The sequence below is a fragment of the Lingula anatina genome, chromosome 10, assembly GCF_051362555.1.
Source record: "Lingula anatina isolate TDL-2025a chromosome 10, LinAna3.0, whole genome shotgun sequence".
Classification (NCBI taxonomy): Eukaryota; Metazoa; Brachiopoda; class Lingulata; order Lingulida; family Lingulidae; genus Lingula; species Lingula anatina.
Window position 1 is genome coordinate 16,390,896 of NC_141776.1, and position 16,611 is coordinate 16,407,506.

A 16,611-nucleotide genomic window follows, 5' to 3' on the forward strand; every position below is an offset into this window, starting at 1 on the left:
TACGTGTCGACAGCAAATGAAAAATAGCCCGAAAGCTTTGGCACTTTCCCTTCATTCAGCCTCAGGTATATCCAAAATAATTATTGAAAAAAAATAAATAACGCTCTATAAACCCGTGTTTGAGCTCGTCATTTCTAGTTTTTTACCCGTTATCTTAGGAATGAAATTTTCCAGTCCTGATCTATTCCCGTTGCGTACGAGATTGGCAGAAAAATTAGATCACGATATATACCTAAAAACCTTCTCAAAATATTTTAAGACCACGCTTTCTTGTTGCTGTAACTTTCAAGTCAGAGAATTTTTTCCACTCCGGGTATAATTTAAAGTTGAATCTGAGCAGCGGTAGCCATCGTATTACTAAAATGTAACAGGTGATGGACCTTGTACCTTCGTCGAAAAGGATGTCGGTCGGTTTTTTAATGCCATTTCTATGGTCTGTGCAAAATGAACGCATGGTGATATGGTGGCAAACAAAAACAAGTATCTAATTGCACGTCTGTACAATTTTGGTGACAGTACTTACGTAATTGGACCCACAACAGGAGGCCCACTGCAACTACCTTCATCACGACTCGGGGGGTTCCTTCTAGCGCCTTATTCGATTCTTCTAACAGTGACGTTTTATTCGCAAAATGATGTAGAGCCGAGTCAGATACATCGCGCCTGTGGCACATGTGTTCTATTTTGGAGATATTTTATTATGGAGACTGAAATCGATTGGCTCATCATTTTAGTAATGAATACATTGGGGCTGTAAGTCGATGTGAGAAAACCACAGCTGTTCAATTTAAGTTAGAGAAAAATGTATTTGTTACTGAAACCCAGATGATACATAAAGACAGGTAAAAACAAATATGACAATGATTGCTTTTTAGAATATAACCAAATGTGTTGATTTATGTCTGGTGATAAAGGAGCACTTGGAGTTTAAACTAACATTTGCCGACATGTCTGGTAAACATGTCAAACGTCCTTATTATACAACATTGGTCAAAAAGGTTATCCCACCCCCGGTTTCATGTGCTTTTCTTTATAAACCATCACATCACAGGAGTTATAAACTATTAATGGTAATTTTCATTCCATATACCATAACTAACATGATTAGTGGTACAGAAAATGCAAACTAGCGGTTAAGATATCCATATTAAAAACCATTTATTCACATTTATTACATTTACCCCCTCAAATCCGATGTTCCACTGTTATTTTAACGGAGGTAAAGAAATGCCCATTAAATTGAATTGACACCCCCAAATGTCACCAAATTTACAAACATTAAGCATTAGGGTGTGCTCGTTAAATGTCACGTGTCTATTAGTGTGTGTGTTTACCGCGCACTGTAATTATCTCCTGTAGACGGCGCCAATTCTGTTTTGTGGGATATTGCCACATGTTTCCTAAAAAGCTTGGCGGAATTGGTCCGGACTATTTGGAGTTTGGTTCTTTTCTGGATTGCACACTTCAATTCATGACACGGGCGTTCAGTAGGGTTATTATCTGGATTCAAAGATGGTTTCTCCAGCCTCAGAACAATGGATTTCTGCAACAAATCACTCACCACATGAGAACTGTGTACAGGTGTGCTGTCATGATGAAGCCTGGACCAGCCCGAAGTCCCCTCTTGCAGATGTAATGAGGTATCGGTTGAGAATGCTAGGTTTAGTGACCCCAGAACTACCAGAACGTGGTCAACAATCAATAGGAACAAGTTGGTTTTGCTGAAGAATCGAGGTATTTTATGCCTTCGATGGTCAAATTAGGGCCCGTAGACGTGTTGCAGAATGCCCTTTGGTAGGTTTGTGCAGCATAATATAGCCTGAGGTGTCAGGTCAGTCCACCACGTTTGCAGAGAATTCCACGCCCATGGTTTCAATGCATTGTTCTTTCCGGAAAAGAACGATACTGGGGCAATTCACTGAAACATTCTCAACAAATATCTCATTCCATTTGCAAGAGGTGACTTCAGGGATACTGCAGGCGTCATCGTGGAAATGCATTTACTCACAACTCTCGTCTGCTGAGTGATTTGTTGCAGAAACCCTATGTTCAGAGGATGGAACAGCCATCTTTGAGCCCTGTTGTTAACCTTACTAAACATTTGTAACATGAATTGAAGTGTGCAATGCGAAGGAAAACGTAACTCCTGATAATCTGGACAAACTACCCCGAGCTCTTTTGGAAGAATTGGACAATATCCCATAAAACAGAATTATTACCCTTGTTGAAGGCAGGCCGCGCCACCTACAGGAGGTAATTACAGTACGCGGTAAACACAAACGCTGTTAGACAATGAGCCTTTAACGAGCATGCTCTAATGCTAAATGTGTGAAAATTTGGTGACATTTAGTGGTGTCTTTTCAATTAAATGGACATTTCTTTACCTCTGTGAAAATCACAGTGAAACGTCGGATTTGAGGGGGTGCATGTAATGAATGTGAATAAATGGTATTTGATTTTGATATCTTTACCGTTAATTTGTATTTTCTGTACCACTAATCATGTTAGTAATGGTATCTGGAATGAAAACCACTATTTATTACAATATTCTCCTGTGATGGGATCATTTATAAATAAAAGCACATGACACTGAAGGTGGGACAACCTTTTTGACCAATGCTGTATGTTGGCTCGTGGTGGAGCTCGGAATGCACCCTTCAGCATTCTTTTTTCGATGTTTAACCAATTCAAAGGCAGCAAACTACAGGGAATAGCCAACTTCACATGCTTGAACAAAAAAAGCAAATGTCTGCATCATTTTAACGCAATACTTTGTTACTATTGATAAAATACTACTTGATATCTATGCCCAAGTGGACTTTTATTTGAGGATTTTAAGTCACAATTTAGGCTTGCACTAACCAACATTCCTAAAAATTTGAACTACATGTACAATTATGTGCGTATTATAGCGTACTTTGTCTTAAATGTAACTTTACAGAGAATTAATAATGCACAACAAACACACTGAATGCCGCCCTCCAGACAGCTTGCACACCTAAGAGTACATTTGAAAGGATTATGGGATAAGTTTGCGAGAAACACAATTTTATATGATACACTCCCCATAGGTAATCTAATATGCAGAAACAAACGGCGGCTCCTTGTCAACAAAAATAATCTTGCACTGTATGTTGTATGTTATAAGTACCACGTTTAAGCTTGTTCGACATTCTCATAAAAATAAAGACTACACAAGCAAAATATGAGAGGTTTTCCCCAGACGTTCAAGATGACCATGTGGTTGGTCCTACATATCTGCTCTTCAAAGTTACCACATAAGTAACAATAACCCTTAAGGTGAAAATGAGGACTATATTTAATGTTTTTCTCCCGACTCTGCTTAAACACGTCTGGTATTCTTTTAACTGAAAATCTTGCAACTTATCTTGCATTACTGTTATTATTAGTTTGAACAAGGACGGATGTAGATCAAATATCAAAGTGATCTTATACAAAGATGCTTTCAATAGCCGTAAAATGGTCTTTACTTTTACTCGTGGTCACACACAATAAGCCTATTTCCTTCCCTTAAAATTGCGCTTCTCTTTGTGGTAACCCAAATTTTTTTTCATCCTCGATAGATGGCGCTTCAACGTGGCAATATCAAGAAAGATTATAATTCCCACAATAGCCAAGCATACTCCCAGAGCAAATGTCCCAATCACAGCGGCACCTGTAGCTTCCACAGGCGGTTCTCCTCTTTGACGGGCAGATTTTGGCATCTCAAGCCGATGAGCTGAAGAACACAAATAAAATACAATGTTGTTAACATTACATAAGCTGCATGTTATGTGCAATTAACAAAAATCAAAATAAGTTTGTTTTTTTTATCTATTTTGAACATGCACGCTCTTTTATGTTACATTATTCTTTTATCCCGTTCCGTTTTATATGACGGTTAATTTAAATTAGGAACAGTTTAGTCACGTTATCTCCATTTTCTGATAAATATTTTAATATCTGTAACTTACAGACACATTGTGCAAAACTTGGAAGCCATTTTCCAGAAGCATGGCACCTTGCTTGTCTTGTTGTACTGCCATCTATAAATACTGAGCCATTTTCGCATGCATACGAAAGTTGAGCCATATATTCCGTTGATGTGACGTTGATAGTCATCCCCGAAACATTTTCCGGAAGGTTGCATTTAACAGCTGTAAGGAAAGGGTGTGACTTTATAGTACAAGTACAGGTAGTAGATATATATAAACAAATAAGTAAAACACATTTAATTTATCTTCATTTTTGATTAACCTCAACATTTCATAACTCAATCAAATGTTCGTCTGCAAACAATCCAAGTGCAGAAAGCGATGATTATATAATTTAAATGCTTCTTTACAATTATTAAACACAAGTGCAATTCTCTTTGTTTTTTGGTTGATGTCACATTGACTTAGTAAGAATTCGATAACACCAAATGACAAAGTATCCATTCTACAAGATCAGGAGTCTTTTTTACTCACTCTCACAGCTGATGTTAGCTGTCAGGTTCCACGCCAGACTCTCCAGGCACACCAAAGTGATATTGTCCTGTCTTGTGTTCAGTCTGTACCCTTCAGAACATTCAACTGTGGCGACTGTTCCATCCACGCTGTAGATAACATTTGTGTTTGGCATGGGAGGCAATGGAGGGCATTGCAGGTGGAGTTGGCTTGTTGTCATGGAAACCTTGCTTACAGTTGCAAACTGTAGGTCGCCTTCTGAATACACACTATGTGTTGGCTCTGCTATGGCTGATTGTGTTGGCAATGCTGATTGTGTTGGCGATGCCATGGCTGATTGTGTTGGCGATGGTATGGCTGATTGTGTTGACGATGCTATGGCTGATTGTGTTTGCAATGCTATGTCTAATTGTGTTGACAATGTTATGGCTGATTGTGTTGACGATGTTATGGCTGATTGTGTCAGCAATGCTATGGCCGATTGTGCTGATGTGATGGCTGATTGTGTGGGCGATGCTATGGCTGACTGTGTTTGCGATGCTATGGTTGACTGTGTTGACGATGTTATGGCTGATTGTGTTGGTGATGCTATGGGTGACTGTGTTGGCGTTGCAATGGCTAATTGTGTCAGCGATGCTATGGCTGATTGTCTTGGCGATGTTATGGCTGATTGTGTTGGCGTTGCTATGGCTGATTGTGATGGCGATGCTATGGCTGATTGTGTTTGCGATGCTATGGCTAATTGCATTGGCGATGTTATGGTTGATTGTGGCGAAATAAATTCTAGACCATCTGTTGGTGAATCCGCAGGCACACTGGTTGATACGACCACGGATAAGATATTGGCTGCTGAGTCTAAATTGGATTCTGAGGTAATTTTAGATGCACTGGGCATATATGAAAAGGTCATCTCTGTTAAACTGGCCATCACGTGTAAGGGTTCGCCCATAGAAATGGTGGGTGACGTCACAGTGGTTTCTGACCCAGTATACGTGAAACTGGAAACAAAAACTGTTGAAATGCTATGTGTTGTCACACTGGTTTCAGACCCAGTATACGTGGAACTGGAAACAAAAGAGAGAGTTGCCGTAGTTTTTTCGCTTGGTTCCGTCGAAATTACTGTGGGATTCATTTCTGTTAGAAATACCATTGTGTCCGAGATTGTGTTTGTTAGGGTATCTGTCGAACTTTCTATTAGCATAAATGTTGGTTCCGAGATTATTTCCGTGGAATTTCCTGAAAAACTACTTTCGGTTGATTCTAAAATCGTTTTTGTTGAAATTTCTGTGGAATCTGAGCTAGTTTCTTTGGACACTATTGTTGACACCAAGCCGGATTCTGTCAAAATTTCTGTAGAACTTGAACTCGTTTCAGTTGGTTCCGAGTTTGTATCCGTGAAAGTCGAGCTTATCTCTCTAAGCATAAATGTTAATTGCGAGTTGGTTTCTGTCGAAGCATCTGTAGAAGTTGACCTAACCTCTGTGAACATAAATGTTTGTTCTGGGTTAACTTCTATCGAAATATCTGCAAGTGTCGATCTGACATCAGTGATAATAACTGTTGCAATTGGCTCCGCATCAGTTCCTGTAGAGGTTTCTGTGAAAGTCGTGGTTTGCTCTGTAAAAATCATTGTCGATCCTAAAGAGATATGTCTGGACTCTACATTGGTCTTTGAGGTAATATATGTCGCCTCAGTTGGCACGCTACTTGTCATCGAAGCTGATTTCTGTGTGGTTGCTTGAGATCTTACATTCAGATTGACTATTTCTACATTCCCATCTAGGGGCGCTAGAGGTGCATTTGCAGGCGGTTGGCCTGGAATAAATGCAGGGCTATATATTTTCACCAAACAGTGCAAAAGAAAATAGTGTTGAGTTAGATTGGTACCTTGAGCAATGTTTCTGTATATATGTATAATTTAGAAGGTTGCGTTATACTATTTGTTTACCCGGATGTTAGAAGGGTGGATGTGAATGTGGCCGAGTTGTCTCCTCCAGAACCACTAGTTAAAAATATACAGTTATATTGTATACTATTAGGTTATGATGATTGTATTCGCCCTGAATAGAGACCATTCACCTGGATAGCCTCATTCCTTGATGAAGATGTTCTAGAGAGAGATCAAAATATATGAAGTAAACAATTACAATATTAACTGTTGGTGAACGAAAATCACTTAATTCTTATAACATAACAAAGCTGATGGAATTATTCATCGAATTGATTTGAGTCTTTTGATTTCTGTCTGGTGTCTCCTTTTAACTTTCCCCAAGTTTACCATCAGGTAGGAGGGGGTGTTCAACCATCCTGGATCTCAGGTGACATTAATCAAACGAGTGATTTCTGCTAAGTGTGTGCCAAGTGCTCTTGGTGGGTTGAGGAGTGTTTACGCACAGTGCACATTTTAGAGCAGCCTGAATGCATTCTCTATTGAACTGGTCAGAAATCCATTAAAAACGGTTTGAACACTCAGTTTAAAGTAACACGTTTGTGTATTGATTTCGAAAGACAGCGTAAAACTGAATTGTTATAACGAACAACAGAAGGCGACCAAGAAGACGTCAGAAGCGATGGAAAATATACGAAGGTCATTTTATGTCGTAGAATGGAGAAAAAAGTTCGACGAAAGCGGAATTTTACCTGCAGCTCTGCAAAGAGGTCTTGCGTCGGATTCGTCACAACCGACAGCCTCCCATAAACATAAATCGTCCTCCTCGCAGTCGAGGTGGGCGCACAGAGTACCGTCAGGCTCTGGATCCCCCAACTCCCAGTCAGAGTACTGTATAGGCTCTGTCACCGGCTCTGTCCACTCCCATTCTCCATTGCCGTTTTGGTCCATCGCTGATATCCAGAAATACGCGTATACCCTCTTGCTGTAAAACAGATAGAAACTTTGCAAAGATCAGATCATGTTGAAAAGTAGGTTAAAGTTCAATTTTAAGGTCAGAGATTGCCGGTATATGACTTCCTATTCAAGTCCAATAGTAACTATGGGCATACCTTTGCCGGAGATATAACGGATAGAAACGTTGCAAAGTTCAGTCCATGGTGAAAAGAAGGTCAATGACCCATTCAACGTCACAGTTAGATTGCCCGCATTTTATGACTTCCCATACAAGTTCAATAGTAACTATGGGTGTATCTCTGCCAGTTTTGGAGATATAAGGGATGAAAAAGTTGAAAAGTTCATTTCATGGTGAAATGGTCAACGTCAAGGTCACAGTTAGATTGTCAACATATGATTTCCCTTTCAAGTTTTATAGTAAGTATGGGCCTATCTCTGCTAGTTTTGGAGATATAAAGGACCGAAAGTCAGTTCATGTTGAAAAGTAGGTCAAAGGTAAATTTTAAGGTCACAGATTGACAGTATATAGCTTCCTATTCAACTTCAATGCTAACTATGACCCTATCTCTGCCAGTTTTGGAGATATGAAGGACCAAAATCTTGCAAAAGTCAGTTCGTGTTGAAAAGTAGGTCAATGGTCAATTTCAAGGTGACAGATAGATTGCCAGTCTATGATTTCCTATTCAAGTTTAATAGTAACTATGGCCCCATCTCTGCCAGTTTTGGAGATACAAGGGACTAAAATGTTGCAGTTTTGGAGTTACAGTAATGTGCCATAAATTTGTGCACAGAAGAACTTAACTGAAATAAAGAAAAGGTCATTTTGATTAATATTCATGAAATGGGAGGTGCTCAGAAATTCTAGATGTTCAAATTTATTAAATAATATCATTTTTGACCAGAAACTGTCTCGCTATGCCTTATGTTATATTTCCCAGAAATTGTATGCATATTACCGTATTGCACATTTTGTTTTCACAACCACAATGTACTATATGGAAAACAAAAAAAAGCGGACACCACTTCCAATGTTGGGCTTGGCATGCTCTACAAAATGCAAAGAACAAGGTCTCTAGCATTATCGGTTCCAGAATTAGACAGGGTTTAAAGTATTGGCTGCTGTCCCCGTGAAAATGCACCGATTGACCACAAACTTACGTATTTGAAAATATTATAGGTGAGGTCTGCGTAGTTTCTGAAAATCGGCGTAAATAATTTTTTTCGTAAAAAAAATCCTATTTTTAGAAAATTTTGGCCCAGTTCACCTTGATATAAAGGTCAAAGGTCAAACTCAAGGGCATATTTGAAATCTCCACATATGACTTTCGTTCAGCCATCTGTAGAAATTTTTCCCATAATTCCTTCGGTTTGGTAGATATTTAGCATTTAATTTTGAAAATTTTGGACAAGGGTGCATTGCGAATCACTATAAGAACTACCTACTGTACCAGTATAGCTGGATATTGGGCGAGTTTCGGAACAATACAGATACCTGCTATTGGGTCAGAATTCTTTTATTTTTGAGTGCAAAAGGTGAATCCAGTAAAGCGAGCAAACGCTGAAACTTTTCTTCTTTGATTCTGCGGTGCTTACCTTATTAAATAATCGTAAAGATTTAATCGCTCCGTGGACGACTCTATTCTGCTCAGATACCAAGTGCCAGCAGGGCGAAGTGACGAACAATATGTCTTACTCGCCGCCTCTGTTTTTGACCTAGTACCTGCGTGGTAGACGAAGGTGCTTCCTTGGAGACAAAAGGCCGCCAATGTGTTGTTGCATGCTACACCTGTGGCATAATCTAAAATAGGTGATGAGGACTCATTCAATGTTCTCTATTAGATTTTCTAGCCATATTTGTTACATGATATGTAGACACAAAAAGTTATACAAAATGACAGACGAGAAAGAATGGTTTGATAAACAAATTGAAAAAAACGATATTAGAAATATCCTTGATAAACTAATAGACCAAAGCAAAAGAAAAATTAAGGAATCCTACACTTTTGTAGATAAACATTTTGTCAACAATCGGTGCATCCACGCCTGTGCATGTTAAACACGTTGCTGTTGTGTTGATTTGGGAGCCAATTAAACAACATTGATTTCCTGAACACTAATGAACTAGAAGGACAAGAACCGCAAAGGTCGCTATATTTTGACATAAAAAATCTCCCACATTGCCTACAAAGATATAATATGTGTACTTACAGACATGAAAGAATAACAACAGTCCTAACAGCATCAGTTGGATAGTTTTAATCGGTTTCATTCTGTACAAGCGAAATATCGGAAACTTGTTCAAAGGGTACTCCTTCGTATTATACGATGTTACGCTGTGTGCGATAAATCGTGTCGAAAACCTTGATTTTTATCAATGTTTAACCGTGTGTCAAAATGTATGGCTTGCTCCGTGGGCCGTGTCTAGAAATAATGCATTACCAGTGAAAGCTTCAAAATATTTTCATAAGCTATTGTCTATGTAATAAAATATGTTTCTATATTATTTGAACAGGTGAATATTTCACAAGTTATACTGTCTTTTCCTATATTGCCCCAACAACCATAACGCTTGATTGTCGCTTTCATCGCAATATGTTAAGACATGGAATTAACACTGTTGCTAATACAAAGCACTACGGCTGTGCTGCTTTCTGTACCAGTTCAGTCCCTGAATACGAGATGCTTTGTTATGTAAACAAAGTAAAGACAGATGCTTGTCTTTTTTCAAATAAAACAACAAGCGCTTCTCAAATATTAATGATTGATAAAATACCTGTTCCTTAAACAAATATTATCTCTCCTGACTATGTTTACAGACCGGAAGGCGAGTCAATACTGATGTCGTCTAATAACTGACAAATATTGGAGAAACAAATCCCAGGACCGGTTGTACAAACAAACGTTAGTTCGGAAATTTGTTTAAACTTTTAGACGAATGTCCGGTCTACGTCAGTTTAAGGACAGATTTTGGACAAACATAGCTGGCAAATATTGGGCAATCAAATCACAGGCCCGGTTGCAAAAACAAACGTAGTTCGGTAACTTGTTCTAACATTTAGATAATTATCCGGTCTACGTCAGTTAAAGGGACAATTCCCAGACCCAATCGTACTAACTGTGGATCGATCTATCACCAAGGGGATTATTGGTAAATTGCAATCAACTTTCTTGGCTTAGATGTCTGTCACGCATGTTGAAACTGCCAGGGAGTAATTAGTTATCGTTTATCAGCTTGAGTAGGCGTGCCAGGCATCTAAGCCGCTTAAGCTGAAATCAATTTAGCGAGAAAACCCTTGGATTTGGATGGATCCCGTTCGATCGATCTAGGTATGGGAACCCAGTCAAAGAAAAGTCTTATTACAGCCATCTACAACCATTATACCAAAATATTTCCAAATTTAACGAAACCAAGAACTAGTAACATAAATATTGTTTACTTCTCGTGAAAAAGTTACATCATATGAATGTACAAGACATGTTACCATACTAATCCACCACCAAAATTTGAACAAACATTGACGTTTGGGCAGACGGTATGTTAGCATGGTGCTTGCATGTATAATTTAAGGTACATGTACCGGTACATGAGTTCGGGCGTGCATAACTACTGGTAGCAGTCCTATAGCTTAAAGCTACTCCATATTGGATTTACCCTCCAAAATGAATTGACTTCAGGGGCGGGGCAGGGGTCAAATTCTTCTCCTCAGCAATCATTGTTCGACCCGACCCTGGCCGTGGATTCGAAGCTTTATTTAGATTTAATAACCAGTCCAGAATTAAATATCGACACCAGTATCTTTTTTCGGGGGTGTTTCTGGTTTTAAAGGTAAGAATTGGGGAAGATCAAAGTGCCTGTTTTTCAAATAGATATTATAACTTTTGACTATTAGTATACTTACAGGCCAGAAGGATAGGCTAGTCAGCCAGAGAAAATGTCACTTTTTGATAATTTGAAATGCCTGAAGTATACCTTAAGGATGAGAATGTAGACCGTTGTCATCAAGATATACTAAAAGAAGGAAATAAATAATAATTACTTTCTTTATTAAAATTTTACTTCATGTCTATGTCCAAGTGGACTTTTTTATGTTAAGACTTTAAGTCACAAGCTAAGGCTTGTACAAACCAACATTCCTGGCACATTTGAACTATATGTACAGTTACGTGTGTGTTATAATGTAGTTTTTCTTAAATGCAACTTTATTACGAATCAATAAAGCGCAAAACGAATACCGTGGAATCTCTCATCCCCCCCCCCCCCCCAGCCCACACTGTGATTGCACACCTAAGAATACATTCGAAAGGATTATGAGATAAGATTGCAAGAAACACAGTGTTATATGAAACACTTCCCATAGGTAATCTAATCTATGCAGAAACATCGGCAGCCCCTTATCATCAAAAATAATCTCGCACTGTATGTTGTACGTTATAAGTAACCTGTTTTAGCTTGCTCGACTTTCTCATAAAAGTAACGACTACCCGCGCAAAAAAATGAGTTTCTCAGACGTTGAAGATGTGACCATGTTGTTGATCCTGCATATCTGCCCTTCAAAGTTACCACATAAGTTACAGTAACGATAAGGTGACAATGAGGGCTATATTCAATGTTCTTTTCCCATCTCTGCTTCAGCACGCCTTGTATTCTTTTAACTGAAAATCTTGCAATTTATATTAAATAACGGATTACTGTTATTCTTGGTTTGAACAAGGACGGGTGTAGATAAAATATCAAAGTATCATATTTTACAATGCTGCTTTCAATTGCCGTCCAAAGGTTTTCACTTTTAATCGTGGTCACACTTAATTACGTATTTTCTTGCCTTCAAATTGCGCTTCTCTTTGTGATAACCCAAATTTTTTTTCATCCTCGATAGATGGTGCTTCAATGTGGCAATATCAAGAAAGACTATAGTCCCAACAATAGCCAAGCATACTCCCAGAGCAAATGTCCCAATCACTGCGGCACCCGTAGCTTCCACTGGCGGTTCTCTTCTTTGACGGGCAGATTTTGGCATCTCAAGCCGATGAGCTGAAAAACACAAAAAAGAATGTTTTAACCAACCATATGATGTAGGTATGTAATGTGCAATCAACAAAATTCAAAATACGCTTTTTCTTATTCATTTTGAACATGCACTCAATTTTATGTTGCATAATAGTTCTTTTATCTCGTTCTATTTTATATGATGGTTAATATAAATCAGGATCAGTTTCGACACGTTAACTCCATTTTCTTATAAACATTTTAATATCTGTAACTTACAGACACATTGTGCAAAACTTGGAAGCCATTTTCCAGAAGCATGGCATCTGGCTTGTCTTGTTGTACTGCCATCTATAAAAACTGAGCCATTTTCGCATGCATACGTAAGTTGAGCCATATATTCCGTTGATGTGATGTTGATAGTCACCCCCAAAACATTTTCCGGAGGGCTGCATTTGACAACTGTAGGGAATTGAGGATGACTTTATAGTTCAGGTAGTAGTATTTGGAAATTAATAATTATACCACATTTAACATACAGTATCTTCATTCTTTGATTAAACTTAACATTTCATTACTCAATCTAATGTTTGTCTGCACAATGACGGCGTAATCCAACTGCAGAAAGTGATGATTATATAATTTAAATGCATCTATACTACTATTTAATACAAGCGCAATTATCTTTGTTTTTCGGTTAAAGATGTTACATTCACTTACTAAGAATTCGTTTACATCAAATGTTTTATAATGATAAAATACACAGTCTACAAAATCAGGAGCCTGTTTACTCACTCTCGCAGATGATGTTAGCGGTCAGGTTCCACGCCAAACTGTCCAGGCACACCAAGGTGACATTGTCCTGTCTTGTGTTCAGTCTGTATCCTTCAGGACAATCAACTACGGCGACTGTTCCATTTTCAAGCGGAAACCCCACACCCACGCTGTAGATAACATTTGCGTTGGGTATGGGAGGCAATGGAGGGCATTGCGGCTGGGCTTGGCTTGTTGTCATGGTGACGTTGGGGTCAAAGGCATTGGTCGTCAACGTGGAACTGGAGTTGGTTGGCGATGCTATGGCTGATTGTGTTGGCGATGTTATGGCTGATTGCGTTAGCGATGTTATGGCTAACTGTGTTGGCGATGCTATGGCTGATTGTGTTGGCGACGTTATGGCTGATTGTGTTGGCGATGCTGTGGCTGATTGTGTTGGCGATGTTATGGCTGATTGTGTCGGCGATGCTATGGCTGATTGTGTTGGCGATGTTATGGCTGATTGTGACGAAAATAATCCTGGACCATCTGTTGGTGAATCTAACTCGCCTGTTTCCGCAGGCACTCGACTTGATACGACCACGGATAAAGTATTGGCTGTTGAGGTTTCTAAGTTGGATTCTGTGGAAATTTTAGTTGCACTGGGCATATATGAAAGAGTCATCTCTGTTAAACTGGCCATAACGTGTAAGGACTCATCTATAGAAATGGTGGGGGACGTCACACTCTTTTCTGTCGAAGTATACGTGGAACTGGAAACAGATTCTGTGCACATTACCGTATGTTCCCTGCTTGGCACTGTCGAAATTTCTGTAGAACTCAAACTCCTTTCTAGAAATGCCATTGTGTCCGAGATTGTGTTTGCTAAGGTATCTGTCAAACTTGAGCTGGTTCCTATTGGCATAAGTGTTGCTTCCGAGATGACTTCCGTCGAATTTCCGGGAGAACTAGTTTTGGTTGGTTCTAATATTGTTTCTGTTGAAATGTCTGTGGAATCTGAGCTGGTTTTAATGGGCACTGATGTTGATACCGAGCTGGTTTCTGTCAAAACTTCTGTAGAACTCGTTTCAGTTGGTTCCGAGCTTGTATCCGTGAAAGTCGAGCTGGTCTCTCTAACCATAAATGTTGTCTCTGAGTTGGTTTCAGTCGAAATGTCTGTAGAAGTCGAGCTGATTTCCGTGAACATAAATATTAGTTCTGGGTTAACTTCCATCGAACTATATGTGAAAGTTGATCTGACATCTGTGATAATGATTGTTGCAATTGGCTCCACATCGGTTCCTGTAGAAGTATCTATAAATGTCGATGTTTCCTCTTTAAAATTCACTGTCGATCCTAAAGAGATATGTCTGGATTCTACATTGGTTTTAGAGGCAATATATGTTGACATCATGACATCAGTTGGCTGGATAGTTGTCATCGAAGTTGATTTTTGTGTGGTTGCTTGAGCTCTTAGATTCCGATCGATTATTTCTACATCCCCATCCAGGAGCGCTACGGGTGCAATTGTAGGTGGTTGGTCTGAAATTAACGCAAGGCAATATATTTTTCACCAGACAGATCGAAAGAAAATGTTGTTGAGTTAGCTTGGTACCTGAAGCAATGTTTCTTAAATATATGTCGACGTTATCGCCTCAATTGGCTCGATAGTTGTTATCGAAGTTGGTTTCTGTGTGCTTGCTTGAGCTCTTAGATTCCAATTTGCTGTTTCTGTTACGTCATTCCTGCTTGTTCTATTATTGCTATTTTCATTTTTGTAAGTGACTTGTGTGTGTCTTTGCGTGTAAAACAAGACAATTGAACAAGTGGTGTTATTGGACTTACAAACAGAATATGCAGCACGAAACCCTCGTAGATTTACCGAATAGTCTGCGTAGAAAAGAACTGAAATTGTCTTTGCAATGACATCGGCAGGTAATGTGGACCCACATACAGTCATCACACCGGTAATGCCATTAGACAACTCGTGTCGGACCTGCTTGAAATAGAAAGTGACGTCAAATCACTTCTAACGAAAACGGGGCATTTTCATGAATATTTATATGGGTAAGTGCACTGGATATATGTACTGGTATTGGTCTGTCTATGCGGTTAACAGAGAATTTGCATACGTATACACTACGAACCTCGGCAGCGATCTATACACAGCATCGATGTCAGTCCGACTTTTTGTATCTATATTTTTCTGTTAATCAAATAATTGTTCATTTTATTTATTTTTGAGTAATTCGGTCGTTTCCTTCAATTTTTGTTACGATCTTAACCGAATACTTTCACCTTAATGCGATCCCAAACGCAGTTGGAGTGGGCCTCCAATTGGAAGTCTACAAAATGTAACAAAACGTCTCGACTTGTGTCTGCTGCTCGAATTTCGTAAACACAGATGCTTCTATCTGGGTAATTGCTGGGGTAGGACGGGGAGGTGATATTCCCATTCCCGGCTATAAAGTGGCCCCCGCAATCTACAAAATGAAAACGATAAAATCAACGCACCAAATTATTCAAATAAAAATATTTCACCTTTGTGAGAATGACCTTAGTACTAGCAGCTTTAGAAACCCTTGTTTTCTGACATAATTCCTCTTTCTGTTTATTCTCTTTGTGTATATGTGGGCAATCGAAAGGGTGCTAATTGATGTCCGACATAGTGTGCTAAAGACAGATGTAAATCACATAGACTCGTTAGGTGTTAAAATCAAGGGACCCTGAGTGGGTGTATCTCGCACACCCTCGTCTAGCATGTACTAGTTGGGCAAACATTGGGCTTTTGTCCTTAGTATCCAGCGTAAGATAAGTGAAATATACCAAATATACCCCGCCGACCCATGGTTTAATAATAATGATGATGATGATGATGATGATAATGACAATAACGATAGTAATTGTTAGTATAACTATTATTATTATTATTATTATTATTATTATTATTATTATTATTAAGACGCATTCAATGAAAAACGTTTATGAGACTTACATAATGTTAAAAAGATTTGGCGATAAGCAACTTGGCATTAACAATAAAAAAGATCAAAACCTTATATATACATGCACTTACTCCTGTTTGTGTAATTTTAACAGCATCGGTTGACAGAATATGAACAAAATACTGTACGCCTCACACAACCGTTGTCAGCACTTACCATTTCTATCGTACGGCTTTAGAGTTGCATGAAATCCTTGAGATTCGACCGTGCCAAGCCGATTTAGATCTAACAGCAGCTCTGTATTTGTGAGTATCTGGCGGTTCAAAAACCCCGTAGAACAGGTATAAACGATGTTGCCCACAACAGTACTCCATGCCTTAACGAAAAGAAACGACGTGGTCATGGGTTAATTTTTATTATTCTATAAATTCACTTTTAACTGTGTTACAAATGATTTTGTAGACCGTTAACTTATTTAATATACATGTACAATATTCTACAGCTCTCCCTGCCTTTTTAAGCTGCACAGATGCCACTTATTATATTCACAATCGCTGCTTTTATTGATGTTTACATTAAGGTACAGTATATTTATTAGACATTTTAACTGTTTGATCAAGATGATTACTCCAA

At 38.7% G+C, this 16,611-nt stretch overlaps 3 protein-coding genes across 3 annotated transcripts; all 3 read right to left on the bottom strand.

The window, feature by feature from the left end:
- Positions 1 to 2,867: 2,867 nt before the first annotated feature.
- On the bottom strand, positions 2,868 to 6,286 carry LOC147759690 (uncharacterized). Its single transcript, XM_086997710.1, has 3 exons — positions 4,470 to 6,286; positions 3,975 to 4,157; positions 2,868 to 3,739 (listed from the first exon to the last, which is right to left on the bottom strand). Exons 1-3 carry the CDS (start codon positions 6,160 to 6,162, stop codon positions 3,519 to 3,521), a joined length of 2,097 nt encoding a protein of 698 aa, XP_086853836.1. The 5' UTR covers positions 6,163 to 6,286; the 3' UTR covers positions 2,868 to 3,518.
- Positions 6,287 to 6,403: 117 nt separating this feature from the next.
- On the bottom strand, positions 6,404 to 9,507 carry LOC106152902 (secretory phospholipase A2 receptor-like). The gene is made up of 4 exons (XM_086998211.1): positions 9,502 to 9,507; positions 8,887 to 9,125; positions 7,089 to 7,321; positions 6,404 to 6,450 (listed from the first exon to the last, which is right to left on the bottom strand). Exons 1-4 carry the CDS (start codon positions 9,505 to 9,507, stop codon positions 6,404 to 6,406), a joined length of 525 nt encoding a protein of 174 aa, XP_086854337.1.
- A 1,496-nt stretch (positions 9,508 to 11,003) lies between these two features.
- On the bottom strand, positions 11,004 to 16,352 carry LOC106157740 (uncharacterized). The gene is made up of 5 exons (XM_086996498.1): positions 16,195 to 16,352; positions 14,879 to 15,516; positions 13,076 to 14,575; positions 12,560 to 12,742; positions 11,004 to 12,325 (listed from the first exon to the last, which is right to left on the bottom strand). Exons 2-5 carry the CDS (start codon positions 14,991 to 14,993, stop codon positions 12,081 to 12,083), a joined length of 2,043 nt encoding a protein of 680 aa, XP_086852624.1. The 5' UTR covers positions 14,994 to 15,516; positions 16,195 to 16,352; the 3' UTR covers positions 11,004 to 12,080.
- Positions 16,353 to 16,611: the final 259 nt, after the last annotated feature.

Bases quoted from the DNA above. Each gene is read 5' to 3' on its own strand.
- LOC147759690 (XM_086997710.1), bottom strand. From the start codon at position 6,162: ATGACAAGTAGCGTGCCAACTGAGGCGACATATATTACCTCAAAGACC. The intron at 4,158-4,469 runs GTGAGTAAAAAA...CTTTCCTTACAG, and splicing joins AGCTAACATCAGCTGTGAGA to CTGTTAAATGCAACCTTCCG. The intron at 3,740-3,974 runs GTAAGTTACAGA...TGTGTTCTTCAG, and splicing joins AAGTTTTGCACAATGTGTCT to CTCATCGGCTTGAGATGCCA.
- LOC106152902 (XM_086998211.1), bottom strand. The intron at 7,322-8,886 runs GTAAGCACCGCA...TCTGTTTTACAG, and splicing joins CTTTACGATTATTTAATAAG to CAAGAGGGTATACGCGTATT. The intron at 6,451-7,088 runs GTAAAATTCCGC...ATTTTTAACTAG, and splicing joins ACCTCTTTGCAGAGCTGCAG to TGGTTCTGGAGGAGACAACT.
- LOC106157740 (XM_086996498.1), bottom strand. From the start codon at position 14,993: ATGACTGTATGTGGGTCCACATTACCTGCCGATGTCATTGCAAAGACA. The intron at 14,576-14,878 runs GTAAGTCCAATA...CGTTAATTTCAG, and splicing joins TCGTGCTGCATATTCTGTTT to ACCAACCACCTACAATTGCA. The intron at 12,326-12,559 runs GTAAGTTACAGA...TGTGTTTTTCAG, and splicing joins AAGTTTTGCACAATGTGTCT to CTCATCGGCTTGAGATGCCA.